At 46.0% G+C, this 13,610-nt stretch overlaps 1 protein-coding gene across 1 annotated transcript in view; it reads left to right on the plus strand.

Annotated features, from left to right (window-relative positions):
* Window positions 1-3,060: 3,060 nt before the first annotated feature.
* Window positions 3,061-13,610, plus strand: part of LOC128732791 (intraflagellar transport protein 81 homolog) — a 29,217-nt gene continuing 18,667 nt past the window's right edge. The window contains exons 1-2 of the mRNA XM_053826167.1: window positions 3,061-3,416; window positions 3,475-4,690. Coding sequence (XP_053682142.1) covers window positions 3,061-3,416; window positions 3,475-4,690 — 1,572 coding nt within the window. The remainder of the gene's footprint in view (window positions 3,417-3,474; window positions 4,691-13,610) is intronic.

Genomic DNA, 13,610 nt, shown 5'->3' on the forward strand with positions numbered 1-13,610 from the left:
ATGCTACTATGGATCAAATTTTCACTCTCCGAAAAATTCTCCAGAAAAGCCAGAAGTACAACGTACCCACGCAACATATTTTAGTGGATTTCGGAGCAGCATACGTTACAGTCGAGTGCGAACAGCTATGGCAGATAATACACGAGTACGGGTTTCCAGAAAAACTGACGCGGCTGAAAGCTACCCTGGAGCGAATGACGTGTTACGTGTGCGTTTCGGAGACACTCTCGAGTCCTTTCGAATCGGGCAAAGGGTTGCGGTAAGCGGATGGACTGTCCTGTATGTTACTCAACATCGCTAATGAAGATGTGATCCGACAAGTGGGCATCGAAACGAGAGGAACGATCTTCAGCAAGAGAAGCCAACTCTTAGCTTTCGCAGACGACTTCGACATCATTACTAGAAATCTTGGCCGAAGGCAATCTACGCCAGACCGTCAAATACCAAATGTACGGTAGAAACAGGCTCCAGAGAAAACAACTTTTGCTTCCCAAGGACAGTAACTACTAACGGCGATGAACTGGAAGTGATTGATGAGTTCGTATATTTGGGATCTCTGGTCACCGCCGACAATAATACGAATAAGAAGATTCAACGACGCATTCAAGCTGGAAGTCGAACCTATTTTTCTCTCAGCAGGACGCTTCAATCAAGCAGCATATGCCGCCGCATAAAGCTGACGATGAGCAAAACGCTAATCAGACCGGTAGTCCTTTATGGACATAAGCCAGTAACTTTGCGTACGGAAGACATACGTGCACTTGCCATATTTGAACGAAAGGTGCTGTGGACTATTTTTGGTGGAGTACAAACGGAAAGCGGAGAGTGGTGTAGGCGTACGAACCACGAGTTGAAGGTACTACTTGGAGAGACTCTCATCGTGCACCTGGCGAAAGTGTGAAGATTACGGTGGGCTGACCACGTCGCAAGAATGCCGGGCGACTGTGCAGTGAAATTCGTTTTCTTCAAGAACGCCACCAGCCCCACGAATAGAAAGGCCCTGCGTACTAGATAGTTCGGCCAGGTTGAAGCCGACTTGCGTGTGTCGAGACGTTCAACGAATTGGCGACGAGTAGCCCAGGACCCAGTATAGTGGAGAGAAAAAAGTTTAAAGAGCAAAAGTAGAAAACCAATACAAGTGTATCTTTAAACTGAAATTATCACTTGGGCTATGGTTATGGCAACAAGGTCACCGAGTCTACCTTGATAAGCGAGTGGTCGTGGGTTCGAATCCTAGTAGAATCGGGCCATTCGATGTTTAGTTGTTTTATTCTTCTAGGGTTATTCTCAGGCCCCTCTGCCTGTTTACTTCCTACTGAATTTTGCATTCACCAATAATGAAGCCTCTTGCCAGAACAAGTTATAAGAATGGTACTTGCTTAAGATGCGAATGAAGCCTCTTATCCAAGGGCAACTTATCACTTGTTTCACTACCTGCCTCTAGGAACGCGATTTGTAATACGAAAGTAGTAGAAAAAATAGGCACCCTCACTTTGTGCGGAACTCTGCTCGTAACAACCTGGTTATTTTGAATAGCTTTGTCCTTTACTAAAGGATGCAAAAGCTTATGATATCTGTAGTATAAACAGAATTACTTTAACATTTAGGCTGGGCAATCAACATTTTTGACCACTAACCCTGACTTAATCCTCAACACACGATCTATATGAAGTATGCAAGATTTGCGCTTTAGTAATGCTCGGTGCATGTGCTTTCGTCAACACATGCCTCAGAAGGTGAAACTTTATTTGAGCTTCAAAACAAACACTGATCGATGGTATATGCTATGTATAATTAGTTCAACAGACGCAATTAAAATTGTATTTTATTGCGCTCTTCGCGCTTAATTGGACTGCACAGTTCTAAAGTGCAACCTTCAAAACTGTGATGAAAAATGTGCTACTGATAATATCGCTAGTAATCTTATATCGATAATACCATCAAACTTTATCGTCACGAAAAAGTATCGAAAATTGGAGGGTTTAAAATGAAATCTTCTTCTTGGCTTGTTATTATTTCAACATTTTTGTTCTATTTCTTACGTATTTTTGCTTATAGTGTCATATTATCGTTATTAATTATTAACGATAAGAAAACTTTATCAATAATCGTTATAGATTTTGATCGGCATTTCCCATCATGACAACTCTCCCATCTGAGCTGACATTTGATTTAGCAGTGGCGCCAGTACCAGTTGTAGGAAAAGCAAATAGTATTTAATTTTTCATTAATTTCATATATGCTGCATATTTGTTCAAATTATGAATTATGCGCGGGATTATGTATTTAGAAACTATTTTTATATTATTCGTAGCGTCGATAACAACTCTACGTAAGCATTAGAATTCAAATAGGAATCAACCAAGATTCATGGGTTTTTACCACGAAATTTTGGCAACTTTTCTCACCTACAAAATGTGTGACTGAACAAGTGTGCTCAAAATCCAACTTTCAATGCAAAGGGCAATAGTATGGAAAAAATCTCACGTAACTTTTCAAATGAAACTTGACAAGCGAAAGAGAAGAGGTATAAAGAGAATATCTATAGATAAGATTAGATTGCTAGTTAGGTACTTTTGAAAAGTTACGCAAGAAATAACTTCTTTCTATTACTTTTTCTATACTCCCTTAGGGAGGGTAGTACCCCCCCTTCCATGGACAAGCGCTGAAAATTTCCCTCCCAAACCAGCCCACGTGGTACATGGGCGACCACTATATATATGTACTTTAAAAAAAGTGTACGCAAGAGAAAAAGATATTTCGATCAAAGTAAAATAAATTAAATGTTTGTAAAATTTTCACATCGCTTGGAACTGTACCTAGCACAAAAGAAATTCGAATATTCGAAAAAATAAACACAGAAGCAACAGGTTGCTACGCAACGCATGCGTAAATTCGATGGTGATGGCTCTAGGTAACCATGCCATACTTTGTCAGTTGCCGCGATCGTTGCTAGGCAACTTCATCGCCAAACATTTCACAGAAGTTTCACACTGTTTGCTTGATGTCCTTAATAATTAGTTTCAATTTTCAAATCTTTTAAAATAATTAACGCAGAAAATGACGGAAGATCTGAAACTGATCGTAGTGGAGGTGAACAAACTGCTCGAAACTGACTACAACCTCATAACGTTCGATTCGCTGCCGGCCGAATCGTTGCTGCAGGTGCTGGTCGATGTGTTCCACGCGTTCGGTGTCATTGATAAATTGGACGTCCGCGAAAATGACCCGGAGGATACGAACTTGCTCGTTATGGAGGCACTACGCAAGATTCAGTACAGACCGTCGGGAGAAATTGACGATCCCGGTGCGTTCCGTCGTGGACTGGTCCGTGGCGAAAAGAAACTAATACAACCAATTCTGCGCTGGATTTTCGACAATAGGGATCGGGTTAAAAAGTCATCCTATCTGGCAAAGTACGGTGGCATAACAAACTAAAATCGATAGCGTTTTTCACTTCACACTTTTTCACAGGTTCTTGATTCCGCTGGATCTACCACCGGAAGCGATGTCTATGCCAGATCTGAACAATTTATGGGCGCAATATTTGCAAACTATGGACGATTTCAAGGACGCACATCGTGCGTATGAACAATCGGTACACGAGGGCGCCCAAACTCGCGAGCTTCGCAGTGACATTAGTGCTATTGAATCCGAAATCGAGAACGTAAAGAAACGAATCGATCGTACGCAAACTCGCCTAGACAAGGTCCCTCAACAGGAGCTGCTACTTGAGGCAGCCAACAGCTTACGCATTGAGAAAGAACGCCAAAAGGAACTGCTCTCACAAATTGAAGAGCAAAAGCAAGCACTGAATCGCGCAAACATGATACACGATCGTTTGCAAAAAGATCTTCACAACGCTAAACTGTCCGTGCAAGGGGCGACTCCTCAAAATCTAATGGAAAGTCTTATCGAGGAAACCCAAGTGTTGGAATTTATGGTCCAACAGAAGTTACCGCAGGAGCTTTTGCAGCGTAGATCGGAGGTGCAAACGCTGCAAGAAGTAATCGATGAACCGCAAATAACACGTAGCGATCTGCTTGAATTGCAAAACAAGGTCGACGAGTTGAATCGCGAAATACAGAAGCACGTCGAAGTTCGCATGGCCGACTACAACACACAGAATGACACACTCGGTCCGTTCCGACAGCAGGCTGCTATGGTAGCTCGGAATAAGGAAACCGCTGCAGAGCAGCTCGATCAAACAACCAAAGAACTCCGTGAGATCGACAAACAGCTGCAGGATAAACAGCGCAAGCTGCAGGAAACGATTGGAGAAGTAATTTTACGCGGGGAAGAGCTCAAACAGTTCGTAAACACACTCCGTGCGAAAAGCAATGTTTACAAGCAGCAACGAGCTGAACTGGCTTCGGTCAAAGCGGAGGTAACTGACCTTACGCAAACGCTGGAAAACCTCAAATCCCAAGACCCATCACTGTCGAGCGCCTTATCGCAAGTCACCGACGAGGACACGCCATCCATGGCCAGCAGCAGCAGCATCCCCGGCAGCCGTCCGGATTCACCGAGCATTGCTTCCCGCGGCATCACGGAACTGGCACGGCTGGTAGATGGCCTGCAGCGTGCCGTGACGGCCGCTAGGGAACGGCTGACACCACTGTCGCAACAGCTGCGTCCACTGCGGGAACGCGTCATCGAACTGAAGGACGAAATGGATTCTAAAAAGCAGGTAGGTGTCAATTATTATTTGCACGTTTGCCGTTTTTTCGGATTAGGGGCGGTGCACTGCCGAGTATCGGCATCGGCATCGGCAGGAGGCTGAAGAAATCGTTAAGTAGTGCGTAATTTGGCCGTTGTTTAACATAATGGCGAACAACGGGCGAGCGAAACTCGTCCGTTGTTATGCAGAAAAGGTGCAGATCGTAAACAGATTTGTCACCTTCGCTTGGTTAAAATCTTTTGCTTAATTAGTGTCCTTCACAGTGATGCTTGTCATAAAAAATGTTGAATTGAACGAAGCCAACATAGGCAGTATGTTTTCCCTTTTTGTGGTATCTTCCTAGTTGTTTTATGATTGTAGGAGATTTCTTCAAAGGTAGAACTTAGTTCTATTCTTAATTCATTGCAGCAAGTAGGGCGATTTATCAAGAATATATGTTATTTATTGACCGTTAAACTGTTGAAAAACTCATTTGATTCTATGGCTCGTAATATATCAACTAACTTTTTTACTTTTACTGTAATGTTACCGTAGCTTTGCAATATTTCAAAATGAAAAAGATTATAATGATTAATTTTAATGGCAATGAAAGGAGTACTGCTGGCAGTTTTTGCAACATCCTATTACAGTGGTTATTTTTACAGGCGAGTAATTCTCCCTGAAACGGAGCCACTACTGACACGAGGGCCCCGTTTCAGCGAGAATTACTCTCATACACTCAAGTACTTTTTTTACACGGTTTGCTTTTTCGAATATTAAGAACGAGGCATCTTAGGGACCATTCATTTATTTCTCAATACATTTGAGAGAGGTCCAACATTCGTCACGCATTTTGTAAATGGTCCCTAAGTTGCACCGTTCTTGAGTAATCGAAAAAACAAACCGTGTAAAAAAGACTTGAGTGTATAAAGTAAATTAAAATCTTCAATGACACTTCCAAAATTTTTTAGGAGTTTTACGCCGTATTGGGATTAACCGGAAATGTTCTGGATTAAGTTATTACTGTGGGAAATGGCCAGTATCGAACATGAACAAAAACTTATCATGCGATTCCTCAAATTACACCAAAATTTAAAAATTAGATCAATGGAAGCCAAGCCTGCTATCTAGGCTATCTCTGGATCGGTTAAGCTTTCGCTGCTTGACAGCCATCGCCATAATTTAAAAAAGCTTTTCGCTTTTCTGGCAAAAGCTATATAAGTTGTCAACTTGAAAATATATCCGTGATCAGAAAATTTTAAATTTTACTGACAGATCATTCTGAGCGATTTGGTTTATAGCGACCAGAATAAAATATCCCATAGAATATTTATTAAATTTTAGGCAATTTCCTTTGCTTGCAGCATGTGCGCATTTAATTTCATCGTGCATATTGATATGATAGGTCGATATAATCAGTGCACCACTGAAATTTTGCAATTTTCGAAAACTGGTTGTTTTAAAAAATTGAAAACATTCAGTTAGTCAATCTCAATTTCTAGCAAAATCATTTGTTGCTTCCTCTGACAGGAAAACTGATTGACAATAGCTTTCTTTCTGCAAAACACTTTGCTTTGAAGAATTGTGTTTGCGAGACAAAATACTAGAATATCGCAATATGGAACTTTGGTATTCTTCACAATAGCAGCAAAAAATCTGTTTGGTTAGGGTGTTACCGTTTCAATCTATACCTATAAAGAAGGATTTCTGTCTGTCTGTCTGTCTGTCTGTCTGTCTGTCTGTCTGTCTGTCTGTCTGTCTGTCTGTCTGTCTGTCTGTCTGTCTGTCTGTCTGTCTGTCTGTCTGTCTGTCTGTCTGTCTGTCTGTCTGTCTGTCTGTCTGTCTGTCTGTCTGTCTGTCTGTCTGTCTGTCTGTCTGTCTGTCTGTCTGTCTGTCTGTCTGTCTGTCTGTCTGTCTGTCTGTCTGTCTGTCTGTCTGTCTGTCTGTCTGTCTGTCTGTCTGTCTGTCTGTCTGTCTGTCTGTCTGTCTGTCTGTCTGTCTGTCTGTCTGTCTGTCTGTCTGTCTGTCTGTCTGTCTGTCTGTCTGTCTGTCTGTCTGTCTGTCTGTCTGTCTGTCTGTCTGTCTGTCTGTCTGTCTGTCTGTCTGTCTGTCTGTCTGTCTGTCTGTCTGTCTGTCTGTCTGTCTGTCTGTCTGTCTGTCTGTCTGTCTGTCTGTCTGTCTGTCTGTCTGTCTGTCTGTCTGTCTGTCTGTCTGTCTGTCTGTCTGTCTGTCTGTCTGTCTGTCTGTCTGTCTGTCTGTCTGTCTGTCTGTCTGTCTGTCTGTCTGTCTGTCTGTCTGTCTGTCTGTCTGTCTGTCTGTCTGTCTGTCTGTCTGTCTGTCTGTCTGTCTGTCTGTCTGTCTGTCTGTCTGTCTGTCTGTCTGTCTGTCTGTCTGTCTGTCTGTCTGTCTGTCTGTCTGTCTGTCTGTCTGTCTGTCTGTCTGTCTGTCTGTCTGTCTGTCTGTCTGTCTGTCTGTCTGTCTGTCTGTCTGTCTGTCTGTCTGTCTGTCTGTCTGTCTGTCTGTCTGTCTGTCTGTCTGTCTGTCTGTCTGTCTGTCTGTCTGTCTGTCTGTCTGTCTGTCTGTCTGTCTGTCTGTCTGTCTGTCTGTCTGTCTGTCTGTCTGTCTGTCTGTCTGTCTGTCTGTCTGTCTGTCTGTCTGTCTGTCTGTCTGTCTGTCTGTCTGTCTGTCTGTCTGTCTGTCTGTCTGTCTGTCTGTCTGTCTGTCTGTCTGTCTGTCTGTCTGTCTGTCTGTCTGTCTGTCTGTCTGTCTGTCTGTCTGTCTGTCTGTCTGTCTGTCTGTCTGTCTGTCTGTCTGTCTGTCTGTCTGTCTGTCTGTCTGTCTGTCTGTCTGTCTGTCTGTCTGTCTGTCTGTCTGTCTGTCTGTCTGTCTGTCTGTCTGTCTGTCTGTCTGTCTGTCTGTCTGTCTGTCTGTCTGTCTGTCTGTCTGTCTGTCTGTCTGTCTGTCTGTCTGTCTGTCTGTCTGTCTGTCTGTCTGTCTGTCTGTCTGTCTGTCTGTCTGTCTGTCTGTCTGTCTGTCTGTCTGTCTGTCTGTCTGTCTGTCTGTCTGTCTGTCTGTCTGTCTGTCTGTCTGTCTGTCTGTCTGTCTGTCTGTCTGTCTGTCTGTCTGTCTGTCTGTCTGTCTGTCTGTCTGTCTGTCTGTCTGTCTGTCTGTCTGTCTGTCTGTCTGTCTGTCTGTCTGTCTGTCTGTCTGTCTGTCTGTCTGTCTGTCTGTCTGTCTGTCTGTCTGTCTGTCTGTCTGTCTGTCTGTCTGTCTGTCTGTCTGTCTGTCTGTCTGTCTGTCTGTCTGTCTGTCTGTCTGTCTGTCTGTCTGTCTGTCTGTCTGTCTGTCTGTCTGTCTGTCTGTCTGTCTGTCTGTCTGTCTGTCTGTCTGTCTGTCTGTCTGTCTGTCTGTCTGTCTGTCTGTCTGTCTGTCTGTCTGTCTGTCTGTCTGTCTGTCTGTCTGTCTGTCTGTCTGTCTGTCTGTCTGTCTGTCTGTCTGTCTGTCTGTCTGTCTGTCTGTCTGTCTGTCTGTCTGTCTGTCTGTCTGTCTGTCTGTCTGTCTGTCTGTCTGTCTGTCTGTCTGTCTGTCTGTCTGTCTGTCTGTCTGTCTGTCTGTCTGTCTGTCTGTCTGTCTGTCTGTCTGTCTGTCTGTCTGTCTGTCTGTCTGTCTGTCTGTCTGTCTGTCTGTCTGTCTGTCTGTCTGTCTGTCTGTCTGTCTGTCTGTCTGTCTGTCTGTCTGTCTGTCTGTCTGTCTGTCTGTCTGTCTGTCTGTCTGTCTGTCTGTCTGTCTGTCTGTCTGTCTGTCTGTCTGTCTGTCTGTCTGTCTGTCTGTCTGTCTGTCTGTCTGTCTGTCTGTCTGTCTGTCTGTCTGTCTGTCTGTCTGTCTGTCTGTCTGTCTGTCTGTCTGTCTGTCTGTCTGTCTGTCTGTCTGTCTGTCTGTCTGTCTGTCTGTCTGTCTGTCTGTCTGTCTGTCTGTCTGTCTGTCTGTCTGTCTGTCTGTCTGTCTGTCTGTCTGTCTGTCTGTCTGTCTGTCTGTCTGTCTGTCTGTCTGTCTGTCTGTCTGTCTGTCTGTCTGTCTGTCTGTCTGTCTGTCTGTCTGTCTGTCTGTCTGTCTGTCTGTCTGTCTGTCTGTCTGTCTGTCTGTCTGTCTGTCTGTCTGTCTGTCTGTCTGTCTGTCTGTCTGTCTGTCTGTCTGTCTGTCTGTCTGTCTGTCTGTCTGTCTGTCTGTCTGTCTGTCTGTCTGTCTGTCTGTCTGTCTGTCTGTCTGTCTGTCTGTCTGTCTGTCTGTCTGTCTGTCTGTCTGTCTGTCTGTCTGTCTGTCTGTCTGTCTGTCTGTCTGTCTGTCTGTCTGTCTGTCTGTCTGTCTGTCTGTCTGTCTGTCTGTCTGTCTGTCTGTCTGTCTGTCTGTCTGTCTGTCTGTCTGTCTGTCTGTCTGTCTGTCTGTCTGTCTGTCTGTCTGTCTGTCTGTCTGTCTGTCTGTCTGTCTGTCTGTCTGTCTGTCTGTCTGTCTGTCTGTCTGTCTGTCTGTCTGTCTGTCTGTCTGTCTGTCTGTCTGTCTGTCTGTCTGTCTGTCTGTCTGTCTGTCTGTCTGTCTGTCTGTCTGTCTGTCTGTCTGTCTGTCTGTCTGTCTGTCTGTCTGTCTGTCTGTCTGTCTGTCTGTCTGTCTGTCTGTCTGTCTGTCTGTCTGTCTGTCTGTCTGTCTGTCTGTCTGTCTGTCTGTCTGTCTGTCTGTCTGTCTGTCTGTCTGTCTGTCTGTCTGTCTGTCTGTCTGTCTGTCTGTCTGTCTGTCTGTCTGTCTGTCTGTCTGTCTGTCTGTCTGTCTGTCTGTCTGTCTGTCTGTCTGTCTGTCTGTCTGTCTGTCTGTCTGTCTGTCTGTCTGTCTGTCTGTCTGTCTGTCTGTCTGTCTGTCTGTCTGTCTGTCTGTCTGTCTGTCTGTCTGTCTGTCTGTCTGTCTGTCTGTCTGTCTGTCTGTCTGTCTGTCTGTCTGTCTGTCTGTCTGTCTGTCTGTCTGTCTGTCTGTCTGTCTGTCTGTCTGTCTGTCTGTCTGTCTGTCTGTCTGTCTGTCTGTCTGTCTGTCTGTCTGTCTGTCTGTCTGTCTGTCTGTCTGTCTGTCTGTCTGTCTGTCTGTCTGTCTGTCTGTCTGTCTGTCTGTCTGTCTGTCTGTCTGTCTGTCTGTCTGTCTGTCTGTCTGTCTGTCTGTCTGTCTGTCTGTCTGTCTGTCTGTCTGTCTGTCTGTCTGTCTGTCTGTCTGTCTGTCTGTCTGTCTGTCTGTCTGTCTGTCTGTCTGTCTGTCTGTCTGTCTGTCTGTCTGTCTGTCTGTCTGTCTGTCTGTCTGTCTGTCTGTCTGTCTGTCTGTCTGTCTGTCTGTCTGTCTGTCTGTCTGTCTGTCTGTCTGTCTGTCTGTCTGTCTGTCTGTCTGTCTGTCTGTCTGTCTGTCTGTCTGTCTGTCTGTCTGTCTGTCTGTCTGTCTGTCTGTCTGTCTGTCTGTCTGTCTGTCTGTCTGTCTGTCTGTCTGTCTGTCTGTCTGTCTGTCTGTCTGTCTGTCTGTCTGTCTGTCTGTCTGTCTGTCTGTCTGTCTGTCTGTCTGTCTGTCTGTCTGTCTGTCTGTCTGTCTGTCTGTCTGTCTGTCTGTCTGTCTGTCTGTCTGTCTGTCTGTCTGTCTGTCTGTCTGTCTGTCTGTCTGTCTGTCTGTCTGTCTGTCTGTCTGTCTGTCTGTCTGTCTGTCTGTCTGTCTGTCTGTCTGTCTGTCTGTCTGTCTGTCTGTCTGTCTGTCTGTCTGTCTGTCTGTCTGTCTGTCTGTCTGTCTGTCTGTCTGTCTGTCTGTCTGTCTGTCTGTCTGTCTGTCTGTCTGTCTGTCTGTCTGTCTGTCTGTCTGTCTGTCTGTCTGTCTGTCTGTCTGTCTGTCTGTCTGTCTGTCTGTCTGTCTGTCTGTCTGTCTGTCTGTCTGTCTGTCTGTCTGTCTGTCTGTCTGTCTGTCTGTCTGTCTGTCTGTCTGTCTGTCTGTCTGTCTGTCTGTCTGTCTGTCTGTCTGTCTGTCTGTCTGTCTGTCTGTCTGTCTGTCTGTCTGTCTGTCTGTCTGTCTGTCTGTCTGTCTGTCTGTCTGTCTGTCTGTCTGTCTGTCTGTCTGTCTGTCTGTCTGTCTGTCTGTCTGTCTGTCTGTCTGTCTGTCTGTCTGTCTGTCTGTCTGTCTGTCTGTCTGTCTGTCTGTCTGTCTGTCTGTCTGTCTGTCTGTCTGTCTGTCTGTCTGTCTGTCTGTCTGTCTGTCTGTCTGTCTGTCTGTCTGTCTGTCTGTCTGTCTGTCTGTCTGTCTGTCTGTCTGTCTGTCTGTCTGTCTGTCTGTCTGTCTGTCTGTCTGTCTGTCTGTCTGTCTGTCTGTCTGTCTGTCTGTCTGTCTGTCTGTCTGTCTGTCTGTCTGTCTGTCTGTCTGTCTGTCTGTCTGTCTGTCTGTCTGTCTGTCTGTCTGTCTGTCTGTCTGTCTGTCTGTCTGTCTGTCTGTCTGTCTGTCTGTCTGTCTGTCTGTCTGTCTGTCTGTCTGTCTGTCTGTCTGTCTGTCTGTCTGTCTGTCTGTCTGTCTGTCTGTCTGTCTGTCTGTCTGTCTGTCTGTCTGTCTGTCTGTCTGTCTGTCTGTCTGTCTGTCTGTCTGTCTGTCTGTCTGTCTGTCTGTCTGTCTGTCTGTCTGTCTGTCTGTCTGTCTGTCTGTCTGTCTGTCTGTCTGTCTGTCTGTCTGTCTGTCTGTCTGTCTGTCTGTCTGTCTGTCTGTCTGTCTGTCTGTCTGTCTGTCTGTCTGTCTGTCTGTCTGTCTGTCTGTCTGTCTGTCTGTCTGTCTGTCTGTCTGTCTGTCTGTCTGTCTGTCTGTCTGTCTGTCTGTCTGTCTGTCTGTCTGTCTGTCTGTCTGTCTGTCTGTCTGTCTGTCTGTCTGTCTGTCTGTCTGTCTGTCTGTCTGTCTGTCTGTCTGTCTGTCTGTCTGTCTGTCTGTCTGTCTGTCTGTCTGTCTGTCTGTCTGTCTGTCTGTCTGTCTGTCTGTCTGTCTGTCTGTCTGTCTGTCTGTCTGTCTGTCTGTCTGTCTGTCTGTCTGTCTGTCTGTCTGTCTGTCTGTCTGTCTGTCTGTCTGTCTGTCTGTCTGTCTGTCTGTCTGTCTGTCTGTCTGTCTGTCTGTCTGTCTGTCTGTCTGTCTGTCTGTCTGTCTGTCTGTCTGTCTGTCTGTCTGTCTGTCTGTCTGTCTGTCTGTCTGTCTGTCTGTCTGTCTGTCTGTCTGTCTGTCTGTCTGTCTGTCTGTCTGTCTGTCTGTCTGTCTGTCTGTCTGTCTGTCTGTCTGTCTGTCTGTCTGTCTGTCTGTCTGTCTGTCTGTCTGTCTGTCTGTCTGTCTGTCTGTCTGTCTGTCTGTCTGTCTGTCTGTCTGTCTGTCTGTCTGTCTGTCTGTCTGTCTGTCTGTCTGTCTGTCTGTCTGTCTGTCTGTCTGTCTGTCTGTCTGTCTGTCTGTCTGTCTGTCTGTCTGTCTGTCTGTCTGTCTGTCTGTCTGTCTGTCTGTCTGTCTGTCTGTCTGTCTGTCTGTCTGTCTGTCTGTCTGTCTGTCTGTCTGTCTGTCTGTCTGTCTGTCTGTCTGTCTGTCTGTCTGTCTGTCTGTCTGTCTGTCTGTCTGTCTGTCTGTCTGTCTGTCTGTCTGTCTGTCTGTCTGTCTGTCTGTCTGTCTGTCTGTCTGTCTGTCTGTCTGTCTGTCTGTCTGTCTGTCTGTCTGTCTGTCTGTCTGTCTGTCTGTCTGTCTGTCTGTCTGTCTGTCTGTCTGTCTGTCTGTCTGTCTGTCTGTCTGTCTGTCTGTCTGTCTGTCTGTCTGTCTGTCTGTCTGTCTGTCTGTCTGTCTGTCTGTCTGTCTGTCTGTCTGTCTGTCTGTCTGTCTGTCTGTCTGTCTGTCTGTCTGTCTGTCTGTCTGTCTGTCTGTCTGTCTGTCTGTCTGTCTGTCTGTCTGTCTGTCTGTCTGTCTGTCTGTCTGTCTGTCTGTCTGTCTGTCTGTCTGTCTGTCTGTCTGTCTGTCTGTCTGTCTGTCTGTCTGTCTGTCTGTCTGTCTGTCTGTCTGTCTGTCTGTCTGTCTGTCTGTCTGTCTGTCTGTCTGTCTGTCTGTCTGTCTGTCTGTCTGTCTGTCTGTCTGTCTGTCTGTCTGTCTGTCTGTCTGTCTGTCTGTCTGTCTGTCTGTCTGTCTGTCTGTCTGTCTGTCTGTCTGTCTGTCTGTCTGTCTGTCTGTCTGTCTGTCTGTCTGTCTGTCTGTCTGTCTGTCTGTCTGTCTGTCTGTCTGTCTGTCTGTCTGTCTGTCTGTCTGTCTGTCTGTCTGTCTGTCTGTCTGTCTGTCTGTCTGTCTGTCTGTCTGTCTGTCTGTCTGTCTGTCTGTCTGTCTGTCTGTCTGTCTGTCTGTCTGTCTGTCTGTCTGTCTGTCTGTCTGTCTGTCTGTCTGTCTGTCTGTCTGTCTGTCTGTCTGTCTGTCTGTCTGTCTGTCTGTCTGTCTGTCTGTCTGTCTGTCTGTCTGTCTGTCTGTCTGTCTGTCTGTCTGTCTGTCTGTCTGTCTGTCTGTCTGTCTGTCTGTCTGTCTGTCTGTCTGTCTGTCTGTCTGTCTGTCTGTCTGTCTGTCTGTCTGTCTGTCTGTCTGTCTGTCTGTCTGTCTGTCTGTCTGTCTGTCTGTCTGTCTGTCTGTCTGTCTGTCTGTCTGTCTGTCTGTCTGTCTGTCTGTCTGTCTGTCTGTCTGTCTGTCTGTCTGTCTGTCTGTCTGTCTGTCTGTCTGTCTGTCTGTCTGTCTGTCTGTCTGTCTGTCTGTCTGTCTGTCTGTCTGTCTGTCTGTCTGTCTGTCTGTCTGTCTGTCTGTCTGTCTGTCTGTCTGTCTGTCTGTCTGTCTGTCTGTCTGTCTGTCTGTCTGTCTGTCTGTCTGTCTGTCTGTCTGTCTGTCTGTCTGTCTGTCTGTCTGTCTG

Source organism: Sabethes cyaneus, chromosome 1 (assembly GCF_943734655.1).
Source record: "Sabethes cyaneus chromosome 1, idSabCyanKW18_F2, whole genome shotgun sequence".
Lineage (NCBI taxonomy): Eukaryota > Metazoa > Arthropoda > Insecta > Diptera > Culicidae > Sabethes > Sabethes cyaneus.